Genomic DNA, 17,138 nt, shown 5'->3' with positions numbered 1-17,138 from the left:
CTTCGGACTTCCGAGAAGAGGTTGGATTGTTGTTTTTTCGCCTTTTTCACATGTCGGTAGGTGTAGCATGAGCATTTGGAAAGAGTTTGGCCCGATGGCTCCGGTTCGGAGAACGGAAAATGACGCAGACCACCAAAATCTGTGGGAAAGTTCATAAGAAACTTCCGATTCCCACAGAAGGGACGAAAGTTGCGATTCCCCTCTTGTTTTAAATGTTAAGCAAAAATTTTATAATTAGGTTCATACAGAGAAGATAATTATATATGTTAATTGAAGGTTACGTAATCTCTACGAAAGTAAGTATATTGACAAGAAAAGATACATAACGTCGCTAATCCAAATGCCTTTCATTTAATCGATCACTTGTTGGGAAAAAATATATACCCCACACCCATACCGCAAAAGCAAACGGCGAAACAAAAAAAAAAGCTCTCACTCTCCATTTCTCGATGATGCGGGAAACCAAGACGCCATAAACACTCAATCACACGTTAAGACACTGCCACCGTGTGACGTTAAATCACACTTGCTTGGCGATGGTGACGCAACTTCATTAGCTACTAACTCGGTCGAACGGGTTACACGCTGGGTGGAAGAAGCTCGGGTTGTTGTGGCTCGTGGCTCTAGGAAATGATGGAAAACGGTCCGAAACTCCCTTTGGCCGGCGATTGAAGGGAAAAGTGTTTCCAGAGGAGGCACCAAAGGTCGAGCCCAGGGATTGGCATTATTTATCAACCCCGTACGTCTTGTTGGAGCGTGTGCTGACGTCGTTGCCGTATCCAAAGGTAGAGGCAATCGATGAAAATCACCACAAGTGATACACCATTAGCAGTGTTTTTGGGAAAATCGTTACGGTATTATAACGCTCCGTTAGTTTTCGGTACAACCGTTTCCCGCAATTTCACGCTGGTTGTTCTGAGGCAACAGGATAATCAATTTCATTTTCTTCATAACCTACCATCATTCACTAAGCTATAATAATAACAGAGGAATGTTTCTGAAAACAAAAAAGGAAACCCACCACCCTGCAAATGCATTGTCCAAATGCAAAGAAAGCACAGATTCCATTCGTCTCACTTGAGCCAGCCATGTTTCACTTTCGGCCAAGGAATGCCACTGCGCATCGCGGAACACTGGTACCATGGCAGCTGGGTAAGGGTTCCGTTTCGGCGGATTTCGTATGTGCCGGATGATAAATATTTAACTAACCCATTTTAACGCGACCAACGATAGAAAACACACTCCGGCTTCGAGCGGGGTGTGTAACTACAAAGAGATGTCGTGGAATGGTGGGACGGGAGGCGAGAAAGCGGATAAACAAAAAAAGCCATAACCCTTCTCCGCGCGAAGAGGTTGCCAAGAATATCAAAATATATGTTACACTACTGACCCACATTCTGCACAGAATGGAGCTCAGTGTTGGTACCAACCATGAAGATGATCACTTTACGGAATATAACTATTATTCCACTTAACACTTTGCCTGCCAAGCGACTTTAGCACACTTTAAGATAATTTTTTTGATAAACTTTGTTTATAAAATTATTCAAACAACAGTTTTCGAACGCTAAAGACTTGACTTCCTGAAGAATTCATTCTTGTTACATTTTTATTTATCTATGGGGTATAAACTTTTTAGAACTGATGACAGCTGGCTATCAAAAATGGTTTCTCTGACAATGTCAAAGTGTTAGTTGACATCATTAAATAGTTTTTACTGCAGCAAAACACGTTATATTTCAATATCAAAAAATATTTATATCCAGTTCCGAACAACAAATTAACGTTTTAAAAGGGTTTTCGTATTCTAAACAGTTTTACCCAATGAAAAAGAAATAAAATTAACTCATTACAAAATACTAAGTGAACGAGTAGGTGAGCATTCTGACTTCAATTAAAAATAATTCTGCTAAATTGATGTCGACTTGGGCTGATTCGCTTATCAATTTATTGGATTTGAAAAATATAATATATCTTGGCTTGGCAATCTTAAACGAAAGATAAATAACTACATTGAAAATCGTACAAAAAAAAAGAAACAATTTTTACTAACAATTACAATGTAAGTGTAAATGAAAGTATTCACCGCAACAGAAGACAGAATCCACTCAATAATAAGTAAACAAACACTATAATGTGCTATATGAAAACGAAAACAAGCTCAAAATAGTGGCAAAGGAGTGTACGACGGTGCAGTAAAATGGTACACTTAAAAATCTAGTTCATTCGCTTTTTTATCGAGTCAAGATTTAAAAGGAGCGTTCCTTTCACTAGTTTCAGTGCTGGTCTTCTACTATTCGCTCCAGTTTTGATCCACTGACGAAAGGCCCATCCCATTTAGCGGCACACCACTCATCACCACCATCATAATCGGCACCTTTGGACGGAAAGTCGGTGCACTTTAGTTCCAGCTTAGACACGCACGCACATCCAACTCCGGCTACGGGACCGCGTAAAAAAACCGAGAGCTGGTGATGCACCATCTTCGGGCACTCTTAACTTAAGTAGTCCGACTCTTGATTTCACTGCCTTTGATTTCACCCTCGCCTGGTCATTGCAAAACGGCACGCACGTAACGTGAAAAGCGGTGAGGAAGTGCCGGGGAGAGGAGATCGGCGTGCATTCAGGCAGCAAAACGTGTGTCCGCAACCCTACCGACTATCGCGCCGAGGTGCGCCGGTTCACTGGACAAACCAGTCCGCTCCAACAGCGTGCGCGTTTCTGATGCGTTTATCAATAAAAACAACCTGCCCCATGAAGTCGCGAAACTCCTTCCAAACTGCAACAATTGCGTCCGCTTTCTTGCATGGGGCGATATATTGTTGCTTGGCTGCTCGCATCGAGGGAAAAACAAGTGAAACACAAGCCCGGACATTCGCGTTTGTACAGCTGCAATTGCAATCGGCGCGTGCTGCACGCTGGAAAATCGCCATTTCGGGCGACACCAGGATGAGAAAGTTGTCAAGAATGGAGAATCCAGGCGCGTTCAGGTTCGCTATCAGCGACAGCAGGGCGGTGGAGGCAATCAAACGTGTGTGCTGTTTGTCCAGTTCGCGGTTGTCGCGGAAGCTCCGGAGATAGACACCGTCGAGGTGGAGCCATTTCCGGCGGCGAGCTTGTGGACATAGCTGGAAATACCAAAGGAAGCGGGAAGTTGTTGCCATGTGATAGTACGGGTTATTGATTTGCCAGACTGGCCAAACGGGTAACCAGGAATCTCGTATACAGTTTCCAAATTGGATGTTGTACCAGATAACCGTCCACGTGCTCTTAGACACTTTTATCTGACATCCGGGAGCGGTAGCAAATCCAAAATGAGCAGAAAAAAACCTCAATCTCTCGCTACATCCCAGTGTTAAATGAGCACCTGAGCCTTTAAAAACGATTACCAGCTACAGCAAAGCCAATCGAGATTAAGCTATCCACCGGTTGGAACACGTGAGCGGCTACGGTCTGGACGTCGGACGTGCCATAAAAGGGCACACGCGGGAAAACAGAACGAACACAATTCATCACGCGCTCTCATCAGCGGGATGAACCGTCTGACGGGAAGGTGTGCTGCAGGAGGAGGCAGCTAGATCACCTCCACTCTCCCCGCCCTTATGCTATCAAACGGTCACCTACCTCATACACGACGCGAATAGGTCACATTGCATGTTAGTTCAGGCGCGTGGATAAAATACGACGCTTTCGGGTGGATTTTCTTTGGAAGAAACATCGTTGCGAAGGCACTGGTTTACTTATCGATAGAGATAGAGAGCTGTCTTTACATTCGCTCAGGAATAACATTGCCGCAGAAATGCATTCTCCAGTTATTTCAAATTGTTTCATAAACTGATTAGAAACGGCTACAATTTGCAGTATTTTGACGAAGTTGATTCAGATTCAATGGCTTACAAAATTGATGTTGATAAGTATTTTGTAGTTATTTTAAAATTTGATTGTACACTTTATTATTATGAATACAGGCAAGCAACTTAAATCCTAATGTACTCGTAACATTATCAATTTATCACGTTGCCAGCCACGCTGGTTTAGTACAGTTTTTTGGTACAATCACTTCGGTAGAATTTGGTTTTAAAATTTGTTAAAACCAACGGGTTTCGAAAACCCAACAAAAACTGGACTTCTCGAAGGATACATTTTAGTAATTTATATGGCCTACCATTACATAAGTCAACTAGTATATTAGTGTAAAGAGCTAATGAGCATTACTGCTGTCATCCGCAAAATGGATTACGTGCCAGGCAACGTGTTTACGTTTGTGAAGAAATGTACTACATTGTTTTAAAGTTTCTTGTGAATATTTTTTACATTTTTACTATTATATAATATAAAGTAATATAAATTTGTTACATGGATTTCGTACAAAACAAAAACCGAAGTTCATAATTACTACAATTCCTCTAGATTTTAGAGAAGCACCCGTTTACCAATATTTTGAAACGTTTTTAATTTTATGCTTGCGTTCTGTACACAAACTAGTCAGGAATGTCCGTCAAACATTGTTATCTAAAAAAACAGTCGGAAATGTTAGAACTATTTTTTTATGTTTAAGGTCTTGTGAACCGAAACATATACGTTTATAATCTACCCTCTTTTCGAACTTGACTTGACGAAACCTTAACCACTTTAGTTCCGATATACTAAACACGCGTTATATAACTCACAGGTTCGATTTAAATGCTTCGAAAAGGCAAATCACACCGACAAACCTTTCCGAAACCAACAGAACTGGAACCCTACCAGTTTCAGTAAAAAGTTCAGAGAAAAAGGCAAATCGTTCGCAAAACCCAGCGCAACGTGACCACGTGGACCAAAGGCAGCTTTCCTGCACGAGCCGTGCCCGGAAATCGGGAGGTAAACAAATGTGTGCGCTGAGATTTTCGTTTACTAATTGCGTTTGTTAGTGCCGGCATCTTCTTTCCATTCCTCGCTAGGCACCCATTGTACCCGGCACGTCAAGTCATCAAAAAGGGAAGGTGGCGTGAACAGATCGAAAGCTTGTAATGCTCCTTTGGTGCTTGCGGACGGAAAATGCGCCAGAAATGCACACGATTTTCCTGCCGAGCAAGAAATGAGAGCGAAATGGAAACCGAAACAACCACAAAATCCAAACGTTCAAGATGAAGCGAGCTCTATACCGAAAGGTGGCATTTCACACATTAATTACCTTCAACGGCCGGGAAGGGGGGCCCCTTCGAGTTACTCGGCGGTTGCGTGAGCAATCAAAATGTAAATCAGAGCACGATTGATTTTTCTCGCCATTCGCAGCGTTGAAAGTGTTTGCCTCGTAAGTGCGGCCTAATGAATGAACGAATGACCGAGTGTTATAAGCGTTATTTATAAACCGCTTGGAGGGAAAAAAAAGAATGAGAAAAAACCTAACAATCGTAATACTTCTCCCACGCCATGAACGACAAAGTAATTGCATCTGTTTTTCGTCTTTCCACGTTCAATTAAATTCTAATCAAAATCGACTGATGCAGGTAATTCAAACGCTTGAAACGTTACCGGGGCAACGAAAATGAAATTTTCGAAATGACAACAGTCAATAATGGATAGTATATGATGCTGGTTTATACAAGACAACAAACATCAATCCAACCAAAGGACAACGTTTCAATAATTGGATCAACAGACTCGGAAAAACATATTTTTGGCAGAAATTGAGCATTAAATTAAGGTACATGTTGTATATTGAAACAGATTTAGGAAAACCAGAAAAAGATTTGTTAAAGTCAAATGTAAATTAAGTTACAGCAAGAAGTTGAATTAAGAATCATTTAGCCGTATTTGAACGATCTGGAAGGTCACGATAAAAAGGTGAAAAACGAACCATCATGGCAATTTTGAACTTCGAGCACATAAGCTGTGATGTAAAAAACACTTAGGCCTTTGAAGTGAGACGTTGCCAAGAACGACCAGATAATGAGTTACATAAAGCGACACATTTCGTGGACTAATGGAAAAACGTTTAACTTTTGCGCCAACCATTTCATTTGCGCGTTCCATATCCGGAAGGTTCTTGTCGCAGTATGACGTCAGCAGCAACCCGTACGATTCGATGACGTACTTACGCTGCTCGTTATCTTTTTTTTTCTCCGGTGGTTCAGTTCCACTACCAACGATTGTTCCATCAATGGAGCCATCTCTACAATAAGTTGTGCACCATTGAAGCGCAATGGAGAACATGCTGCATTTGACAACCCGGCTCCACAATCTGCCCAAATGGTTCCGGACGGTGTACAGGAAACATAAAAAACCGAACAAACAAACCCTGATGACTTAAAAATGTTTCGGGCAAAAGCAACTAGAAAAAATCAAATCGATAGCATATCGCTGAACCAAAAATAGTTCCAAAATCGACATGTTATTGACAAAAACCAACGCTTGGGGTGTTCCGGGTAGAAAGGACAGGCACAAAAAATGTTGTCAACCCCCCGAACATGCTATTGCTTTGCAAAGCTGCATCCCACAATGCATAACGATTTAGTTCACCTTGAAAAATCAGGTCGAGAAAGGACTTTTTTTCTTCTTCGCTCTTCTGGCAAACTTTCCCCACTAGAGCAAAAAAAAAAAAAAAACAAAACAAAAAAACACATTCTTGGGCATGAGTGAAAAAGTCCGTAAACATGCAATTAAAATACAGGTGAAAGAGCTAGCGAGCGGGTTTTATGGCACTTGCAGCCGAAGCAAATTGAATACAAGCATACTGAGCAATAACAGCCGAACATAAAAGTGGCAAAATGTCACGTGCCATCTTTGCTGGAGCTGTTTATTATTATTTTCCTTATCGATACCGGTCCACCTAACGACGGGTTGGCATACGGGCTTGCAGCATATGACAAGAAAAGGACGACAAACAGGAAAAAAAAAACATTTGAACAGCTTTTTGCTCCAGCGCGAAGCGTCGAGAGTTTGCTTCATCTTAGTGTTCCCCGCACACGTTGGGATAAGAGGCGGACATATCGGAAAGAGTCAAAGTGTTTGTATGTAAATTGTATAAAGTTTAAATGATACCCAAATAGTTAAATAAGATGTCTTAATATCAATTCAATACATCGCTTAATGTTCAAGCTGTGCTATGCCAAAGATAAAAACGCAATGCAAGTTTAGTCAATTCAACACGAATTTGAATTGTAATTTTGATTTCAGAATTTTCAAAAGACATACTTTAAGAATCTATTCCAACTGAGACCGAAACCTCCCCTGTACGAGAGGACTGACTATCCACGTGCGCATAGGGTAAAAAGTCTCGTAAGCCCTTAACGGGCAAGCATGACCAACACAATACGGTCGTTACGCCAAGAAGAAGTATCAATCATTTTCCATAATACAGTAGCGCTAATCAAGCAAATAATTATAAAATGGATTTTTAAATGTTTTTGAATCACTTTTGGTCAATCAAAACGATCAAAATGGTAAAAAAATGTATCAACAATATGCCCGCTAGGTTGTTCTACCTTATCTCACTGTGCCGCGTGTGCATCGCCATTTATCGTAATCGCTTCGTTAAGGTAGCCGATGGAGGAGTTTCTTTTATCTTTATTTGAAAGCTGTGACATTTGCTTCGCGATTTGCAGCATTTTTTTTTTTTTTGCTGGTTTGTCGTTTCTTTGAGCGATCAGCGTTTGTGTCAATAGAAGTGGTACACAGCGAGCGGCGTTATAGGTTGGCGCAAACAGCCCAAGGCCGATCGCATCGAGGGCTGTCTTGTCAACAAACAAGGACAACGGGGCCGCAAAGCAAGGCATTTTCTATTTGCATTTACAAAACGAAAGGAGAACGAATCCGAAGCGAAAATGTGTTAAATAATCCTTATACGATGAAAGCGAGGGACGCGATTTGTGTCAGAAATGGAATATTTTCGTCACGTGAGATGATGGCGAGGTTGTGCTTGACTGAATGTGCAAAAAGGGCACATTTTACAAACATTTCTGAATCATTTCCAAATATTGTTTGACACTCAATATTTCAAACATGGCCCTTGATAACTCTAAATCTCCATCAAAAGTTTTAAAATTTCGGATTCATTTGATACCCTGATGCCTGACGCGATCATTTTGAAGTTTGACCACAAAATCTCTTAATCTTATTTTGCCAACCAATACCTACCAAGGAATTCAACAACTAGAACAGTCAACCACAAACCTGTAGCACCTTGAAGTGTGGTTTAGCCGTCGGGTTGAAACCAAAAACGAATATAAAAATCCTTATGACGCAACACGATCCCCCATCAAAGGGGGTTGGCTTAACGAGAAGGTTTTGTAGTATGAGCACAGCTCAGATGGACTATATTTTTGGACACAAACTGCTCTTCAGACCAAATGACAGTCGATACGCCAGCGGAGCACAAACTGGGTGACGCTCTTGAAGGGTGTGATGGAAATATTAATAAGAACAACAATCAAACTGAGCGTTAACATTCCGTTTGACACACTCCCATAAAGTTGGCGCAGTGGAGGTAAATCACGTCCGATCGGAAAGACATCCGCAGTGAGCCGTCAGCAAAGTAATGTTGCAACATGGTGGGGCATGCGAGGGCAGCGATTGCAGAGTATCAGCTTACTGGCTGGCGCTTTGGTAAGCCACGGGCGCCACAACCTGTCGAACTCCACTCCAAAGCCAACAAGTAGGTCGTCGATGGCTTCAAGGGTAGCCAGGAGTTCTTGGCAAAAGCCAGGGGTGTGCTTAGCAACAGCTCACGTGCGGGTAAGGCTTAGTACAGGTGTCGTTCTAGAAGTCGAAGGGACTAAGGCTCATAATCCAGATCAGGTTCATATATCCGTATGTCGCCTGGTGGCTGGTGAATGACCGATTGTGAATGTTGATCGTGGCGGTAAAATACTCCTGTGCAAAGAAACGCTTCTTTTTTGGGCCACGGTGGCATCATCGACAGCGGCACTAAAATAGATGATGTTGTCCAATCGCGACACCGCCAACTCCCGTCTTCGGTCGTAACTATTTTGAAAGACGCTGTCTGTCGCTTGAAGTTAAAAAATTCCCTGCGACATCGCTTTACCTTTTTCCACACACACCCGGCGGCGTGCGTATGAACCAACCGCCTCTCCTGTGCCAAGCGCGAGACACATGAACATAAATATTCCAAAACAGAACGACGACGTGGATCGGAAATCGAAACGACAAGAATAGTCTCCGCACTTGTCGGACCGCTCGCTCTCGCGAGTCCCCGGCAGACGGCGTAGGGAACACATCCATAAAAATAGACCAACGTCGATCGCCATTTGCTTTCCGCTCCCATTCCGGATTGTGGTTTCAGTATTTTCAGTGTCACATAGGTAACATATGCCACGTGGATTGATTTCAAACGCGCGTCCTAGGAATGCTTCTTGCCGGATGTTTGTTTTGAAGTTTTCGAATAGCACTCCGGTGTGTGGTACACCTCAACATCGGACCCCGGGTACGACACCCGGGGGCGTTGTTCCGGTGGACTAACAAAATATGTATGTTGGACAATGTTCCACCACTTAAGATATTGCTCCCCCAGAAAACGAGACACACATTCTCGGGCACATTATTCGACCGCGCCGCTCTTTATCTCTATTGCCGCAGCAATAAATAGTGCCTTGCTTTCGATCGTTCGTCCATTTGTTTTAATTTTGCTCGTCCTTTGGGTCCAATAATCGTGGAGACATGTACCGTCGTGGAGCAACGAAACGAAAACGCACAACTTCCCGCGTGCAACCCCCTTGCCTGAACGAATGTGGAATTTTTGAAACCGACCGCCCGGTGGATTGCGGAAGTCGAAAGTCGTGTCCAAAAAAGTCGTGTAATCCGATTTGTACGCACCGAAAAGCCAAACCACGATCGGGCCGGTCCCGAATTCCGTAGTTCGGTAAGAAACTTGAAATGCTAAAAATAGTTCAAGGTCCAACGCTTCGAGGCGATTCGCGATGAAATATGGAAATTTGGAAAATAACAGAAAAAAAAACCTGACTCACAGTTCACTCAGTAAATGTTCTCTTTTATGGTGCGAATGTTATGCTAACAGCTTCATTAAAAAGGGAGCCAAGTGAATGGTCCATGTATGGGATGTCAGCAAATAATGTATGGAGTTGCGAAATTTAAAAGTAGAATAAAAATAAACTTCATTCGGTTTTAGTTAGTTGCCCAGCGAAATTATTTTGTTTAGAATGGTTAACTTTTATTAAATATGAGATTTTAAAAACGAATTCTAAATCAAAATCTTTGGAGACGAAATTAATTTTTTGGTGATAAATTATGTGAACTATATGCGATCTTGAACATAGTTCGCACTCAATTTTTTGTAAATTACAATCCTTTTCAGTGCTTCCTAACAAGAGGCTTCTCTTCGTTATATCCAATCGAACCGCAGTTAAATAAATCCTTCCAACTTCTGTTATAAGCAAGCCCTAATAATGGCAAGGAAGTTTGAAAAGTTATGCTTCAAAAAGGTGCTGAACTTGAAACTAGACTCATTAATCTATCAAAAAACAGTTTGTTCACATTTTCAAAACCACAAAATACAACAAATCGCAGCCTTCGCGTTTGAAGGTTTGCTTGAATTTAACGCATTGCTTCGACAGTTCATGCATTACGATTGCGTTTCATTGATAAATGAATTCATTCAGTCCTCCCCATCGCTATGCTTATTGCTTAAACCCTGGTCATGGCCGAGGAAGCTGGCCCGAGGGGCGGGCACATCGAATCAACCGAGGGTCAACCGAGGTGGGGGGAGGGGGAGACCGAACGACCGAACTGGGTCATTTGGTCATTTACGGACACATTCGAACGGCGAAGCAATGTCCGGTCGCAAACGCTGGGGACAGGGCTTTGAAGCCGGCATGGAACGCTGCTCGTTTATACCCTATTGGTCATGTGTTTCCTTGCGATCTACCGGAGTTTCTTAGTTTTACGAGCTGCGTATGCCTTTTCTTTCGTCGTGGCATCGTATTTATTGCTGTCTTGGCGTCAAAGTCGAAGCTGCCGGAACCATGAGCTCAAGAGCCACACATCCCCGGATTAGGAGAGCGGGGAAAAAAGAGCCGCATATTTGGACAAACCCGGCCGAGGGAGACAGGGTGGGTATTAAACAAAAAGACATCAAACGACAGAACATCCGGCTTAGCAGCATAGAATCGTCGCGGATGGAGTCGCACTCGGTGTTGGTGTGCGTGACGGCGGCGTTCGGCTTCGACGACGGAGGCAATAAAATGAACGGATCATACGCTTCCATTGCAGGCGACTTGATTTCAGGTTTGGTTCTTTTAATGCCACACTGTACGGGAGACTTTCCCGAGAGCGAACCCCTGAGGGCCAGATAAACGCATGCATCGCTTATGCAAATGAACTACCGGTGGGAGGGGATTGCATACCGGTTGTCGACTCGTGGGGCCCGGGCCATCCCCGACCGTCACGGTTCATTGACACGTGCGCTCCTGACCCCTTCCCGAGAGGCACGTAGTAATCTTACGTGAAGTGGAAGTAGCATTTTCATACGTCCTCGAACGTGGCGTGTCTTTGCTACAACAACACAATCCAGCCGCGACCTTCCACACTGAGCTGTGTTTGTGTTCGTACATTAATGAGTGGTGGTTGGACCACCGCTCGCATATGATCGGATCCGGTTAACAGTAACTTTGTCTAAACCATTACGCTGCGAAGAATGATGGATCATTCCGTTCTACGAAAGGAGATTGCGAAGCGTTTCTTTCCTAGAGGAAAACAAATTTCCACATTCTTTCTCCTCTCAAATCTTCTTTCAAGAAGAGGTCTGTATAAAAAATTACCAAATGGCTTTAAGAATCTATTTTCCTTCAGCCAAATTAAGTAACCCGAAAGGAATTAACTTGAAAATCTAAGAAAACAAATTTAAAATTAATTTGTTTAAAAAGAAAATTAGTATGAAATGCACATTTGTTTTATTCGTTCGTTTAGTAAAATGTCGACACTTTCATTTGTTTACATTGCAAAATGAAGAATTTAATAGATAAACTTATAAAGTTCAAGTTCTTTGATCAAACTATTCATTAAATTATTCCAAACACAACTTACAAAAGAACTAAATCAAACCGATCAAACCTCTTTGCGGCTGAATGTTACCTTGAACACGTTGACTGCCAAGCGTTTTTAGCACACTTTTTTAGTACAATATTTTTTTATAAAATAAGTTTAGAACATTTATTATACCTATGGTTTTTGAGGGCTAAGCAAAGACTTAGCTTCCTAAAGAATTGCTATTCAATATTACTGTAATTTTTATGTTGCATTTTCATTTATTTCTGGGGCAATTTTTTTTAGAACTAATGACAGCTGGCTATCAAAAATGATAGCCATGGCAGTGAACGTGTTAAGCTGCATCGAAGACAGCGAAGTTTACGCATTTCAATTTTAAATTTATCGAAAATAAGCCATTGAAGTAATAACTGCATCCGGTGACCGAACGATACGATCACGTTGACGAGGTGCCACGACCTAGTAATAGGCTGTTGAAACCAGCGATAGTGGTAGTCCTTGGCGTGTGCCTTGGGCCAACGCTAGTACTTAGCGGAATTGCCGGTTAGTAATCGCTCGAGCAGCCTTTATCTACCACGCCGTTTGCATCGGTTAGGTTCAGTTAACACGGACCCCAACACGACCCTCGGCTTGTCAGAATCGCTTCGCACGAGCAGCAGAGTCGGATCACAAACCGATCGCGAAGAAATCGCGTTACGCACTCTTTGGGGAACGGTGATGAATCGTGCGCGGTTGGAGGAAAAGTAGCGCGAATCTAATGGTTCTATGTGTGAACTTTCTAATTCCACCCACAAGCACTCGCGCAAGCGGCCATATCCCGGCCGATGTTCAGCGATGTCGAACGAAACGTTGATGCTGGTGCAGTAATCAAGAGCGGCACATCGAACAAACACTACGGTGTGGCCATCTGCTGCTCTGCGGGAGTGTGCGTAGCCTTCCGACCGATCGTAACGTGTCGATGACCATTGTCGTGCAAACACAACGCGGGCCAGAGTTTCGCGTTTCGCTCGCGATACGTGAAGGTTGGCGCGTTCGAACAAAAACAGTTTAACCAGCGGATGACGGAGGGAAAAATACCAGCAACAGTCGGTTGCTCAATTATCTTCACACTGCTCTGTCTGTCGGACAGCTGTGTGCGTGCGTCTGCATCTTGCCATAGTGCAATTGCATGATATCGTTTGGGTGCATTTTTTTTATTGCCATGATATCAAAGGCGGTCTCGTGGCGCTTCATACCTTCAGTCGGGCGTACGACAAATAGAGACTTCAAAGCTACTGCTGCAAAGCTTTGTAACAAGTATCGTAAGCTTCAGCGATTGAAAGAATTGATTCGATTGAAAGTTATCAACTTCTTCACATTATTTTTTTATTTTATTTTCTTTGTTGTTGTTTCCTTTTTCGGTTTCCTTTTTTTTGTTTAATTCATTTTTGAATGTCTCCCAAATATTTCATGAAAATAATTTTTAGATATACAAATGGGCGTTGGCATGGAAAAGAGAGCATCATCGAATAGAGAAAAAAAATCATGTCAATGTTGCATATCAGGCAACGTTTCTAGTACTATAAAAGTGTATTTAAAAGAAGCTCAACCCCATGATTGGTTTTAAATATGGAAAACTGCAGAAGGTTTAACACTGATGTTCTTGGGCTTTAAAGATATAACAGAGTGATAAATAAACAAACAAGTTAGGCAAAAGTGGTCGAAACATTATCTACTTGTGTTTTCAAGGAGCCTGTCAAACCTTTTTTATCGCAGTTTCTCGCAGAAGGCGTTACTTTTATCCTCAGACGGTGCAACATTTTTTCTATTTAAGTTCTTAGGAAAGTATTGGATGAAAAATGCTCATAAAATATGCTCAGAAAAAAAATGTTGCCATCGGGATCGTAAAGGTTTTTTCCACCTGAAACTTCACCGATTTTGTACGACTTCATCGAATCCAAGGCGCACGTTCAATCAGTTGCAAAATGTCGAACCCTGTCCGGGTTCGGGATTCCCCCCCGTTGCGGGTTCAGTTTTTGAGAAATCGATAAGGATACACGGGTTTCGGGTTTACGTCAGATTTCGGTCACTTCGTTCCTCTATTTGGAGCGCACCCAACCATGTTCCGGGACAAAAAATAAAGTTGGCACACGAAAACCAGAAATCGAACCACCAGGGACCATCCGGCGGCACGACGATACAACCGAAACCACGAAACCCGTCACTTTGGGACAGTGTGGAGAAGGGGGGAACGAGCTAGTAAACTGGTTTGAATTTTACACTGACGCAAGGTTGACCGTTTCAAGGTTGGTCTCTCCGCACTTTTACCCCTTCGGTCGGGGTTTGAGGCCATCGCCATCCACTGGCGTTGGTCGTCGGTCGGTCTCGTGACGTACTCGTGACACTCTATCTCTCTTTGGCAGCCGGTTCGATGGCGCTACGTTCCACAGGCAACGCAAAGCGAAGGAAGGCATTTTACATCGGACGAACTGCAAACCAAACGGAGCCTTAATTTTGCACGACCTTTCGGACTACTTCCACCACTGCTGGTTGCAAGCACCCTACGCAAAACCAAACGTCCTCGAAGGTCGGTGTCTAATAGTATCATGGCAGACGGAAAAGAAAAATGGTGGCCCGTGCTGCTGTTGATGGATGGCAACCGGTATCGTTCGGAAGTGAACTTTTCAGGTTATAAAAGTATGCGGCTGCCAAGTAACGTCACGTGGTCCGCGAATGGGTTGATAGTTTTTTAATGGTACTAGGATTTTAGCGAATCTCCAGTATAGTTGTTGTGGTGTGGCCGACGACCGGAATTCACAGAACAATAAACTGCTTTCGGATAGGCAACTACGAAGGCCTGATTTAAATGTCATAGGAAACCATTTAGATCTAAAAGTGATTAACGGAATCATTTCAGAGGTTTTGCATCTTAAACAAAGTTATAAGGCGTAGACATGTCTATATGTGTATATTACTCTACAATACTTATATCTTCATCAGTAACTAATTTGGATTCCTAAAAATGTACGATAAAATACTGGCTACGAGCCATGTCTGGAAAAAAATTAGCACTCCAACCTGACATCCCTGTAAACATTCCTTTGCACCTTATATAAATTTGTCAAGCAAACAGAGAACAGCAAAACCTACCAAATTTAAGGTTTAGGATACAGAGACACAGATAACATTCCAAAATTGACGAACCTGTGCTAAAAGAACGATTGATTAGCGCTGACGTTCCAGGTTTGTCCACTTTCAGAACGATTAGAATAACGCATACGCGTATGGTTTAGTATTGTTCAGCAACAGTTTATGTAGACAATCAATATCCTATGGACTAAATAAACAAATACAGAAATGCATGCAGCGTAAACAGTGGATTGTTTTAACACGTTGAGTTTCAAGCGTTTTTAGCACAGTTTTTAGTGCTATATTTTTGAAAAAACGTTTATAAAACCAAACAATCATGGTCTCTATTTGGAGAAGTAAATTCTGGAACATAGTCCCTGTGAATCCTCATTCATTCAAAACTTTGTGCACCGAGCAAGGTTGACACAATTGCCACTAAAACGTGCGATTTATCGTTAAGGTACTTCACCATTATCAAAAAGAAAATGAATGTACAGTTGCTCACTAAACTCCATTTGTTATGTGCTCAGGTAAAACACTACGCCCTGCAGTCACCAGTGACAGTTGTTTTCGCTTTGTTTGGCATATTCTGTCATCCGGTGAGGCACGTGCGTGGCAATGAGGAAGTAAAACCCGTTGACCACGTGTGTGTTGCAACTCTTCCAGACAAGTTGTGCACACACGAACGCTACCATTAGCCTTCGTTCCGTAACGAGGCGAACGCCCATCATCTTCATCGTCACGTCAAGAAGAATAATGATCCCCGTTGGAAATGTGTCGCGAAAATAATGTCCACCTTGCCCTTTTCCTTCGAAAGCGAAGAGTATTTATGACTGTTGGAGGGGTGAGTGTCTAACATTGTGTGAATATTTTTGTTACTACAAGACTCCTCCCAAAGGACAACCTCCAACGAGCAAGACGTGCCGAAAAACCCAGGCTCAACTCACCTATTGCTGTGCTCCTGGAAGGATCCGCCGTCCAGCAGACGAATCTTGGCGAACAGGACCGCGTTGAGGAACGGTACCTCGACCAGCTCCTCCAGCCGCAGCTCCACCGAGAACTTGTACTTTTTCTTCTTCATCATAAATGCCATTCCTGGGGCGCCCGGCCCTATCAGTGTCATTCACCACGGTATGGTATTGCTACGGAGTGATGACTGGGAAAAACCGGTGGGTGCTTTCCCCCCACGAAATGTGTGCTACTTTATCTTTCGCCTCTTTGTTGTACTGGAAAACAGGCTACTTTCGTACAATTGCAGCGTGCTCAACGGACGTTTCTTTCTAATTTTTCTTATAAGCACAAAATCACAATTGCTATATTACACGTTTGTTATTTCTGCGGGTTTTAAACACTTCAAGACGGGATGATAATCAAGCAAGATTGCTTTCACTTTAAGGCGCACCAGCACTTTCAAAGCCTACTATTGGGGACTTCCGGGGACTTTTCGCGTTCACTTAAACACTCATTCCGATTTCCTTCGGGAGCCGCAAATTTCCTGGACCAATTCCACTTTTTTTCACTTAATTCACTAATTTGCACAAAAACGCAGTACCAGCTGTCGTTTTATTTCTCCTTCTCTGTTTAACACGGCTTCTTTGCCCGGTCTACGACTTGTCTCAACAGTACACTAGTGTCGCTCGTGTAGGTCGGTCAATTCTGTAAAGATAAAAAGAAGAAAAACATTAATAACAAACCGACAACAATTCATTAAAAAAGGAAACATTCAGAACAGAGGAAAATGTGTTCGTTACATTGAGAGATCCGTATGGCAACGTGATATCATTTCGACTGAACGGAACGGCCAAAGCTTTCCCCCTTTTCGAGACCCATTACAATCGGACCCCGTTATCACAAAGTATCACCATCAACCAGGGCGATAATCTGGGCTGCCAAATCCGACATGTAACGAAACATTCCACTCGCGCTTATCGGCACCGAATAGGAGACAGAATGTACGGGGCACCAGGATTTTTCTGCAAACTGGAACACAAAATCAAAAACACGAACGAAGCAACCCCCTTTGGAGCTGT

General features: G+C 42.8%; 1 protein-coding gene across 1 annotated transcript in view; it reads right to left on the bottom strand.

The window, feature by feature from the left end:
- LOC131262842 (nuclear pore complex protein DDB_G0274915) overlaps nt 1-16,493 on the bottom strand; it is a 39,674-nt gene extending 23,181 nt beyond the window's left edge. The window contains exon 1 of the mRNA XM_058264924.1: nt 16,056-16,493. Within this exon, the coding sequence (XP_058120907.1) occupies nt 16,056-16,231 (176 nt within the window). The 5' untranslated portion in view covers nt 16,232-16,493. The remainder of the gene's footprint in view (nt 1-16,055) is intronic.
- Nucleotides 16,494-17,138: the final 645 nt, after the last annotated feature.

This window comes from Anopheles coustani, chromosome 2 (genome assembly GCF_943734705.1).
Source record: "Anopheles coustani chromosome 2, idAnoCousDA_361_x.2, whole genome shotgun sequence".
In the NCBI taxonomy this organism is placed as follows: Eukaryota; Metazoa; Arthropoda; class Insecta; order Diptera; family Culicidae; genus Anopheles; species Anopheles coustani.
Note: the sequence above shows the minus strand (reverse complement) of the source record. Positions and strands in the feature narration are given on the sequence as shown.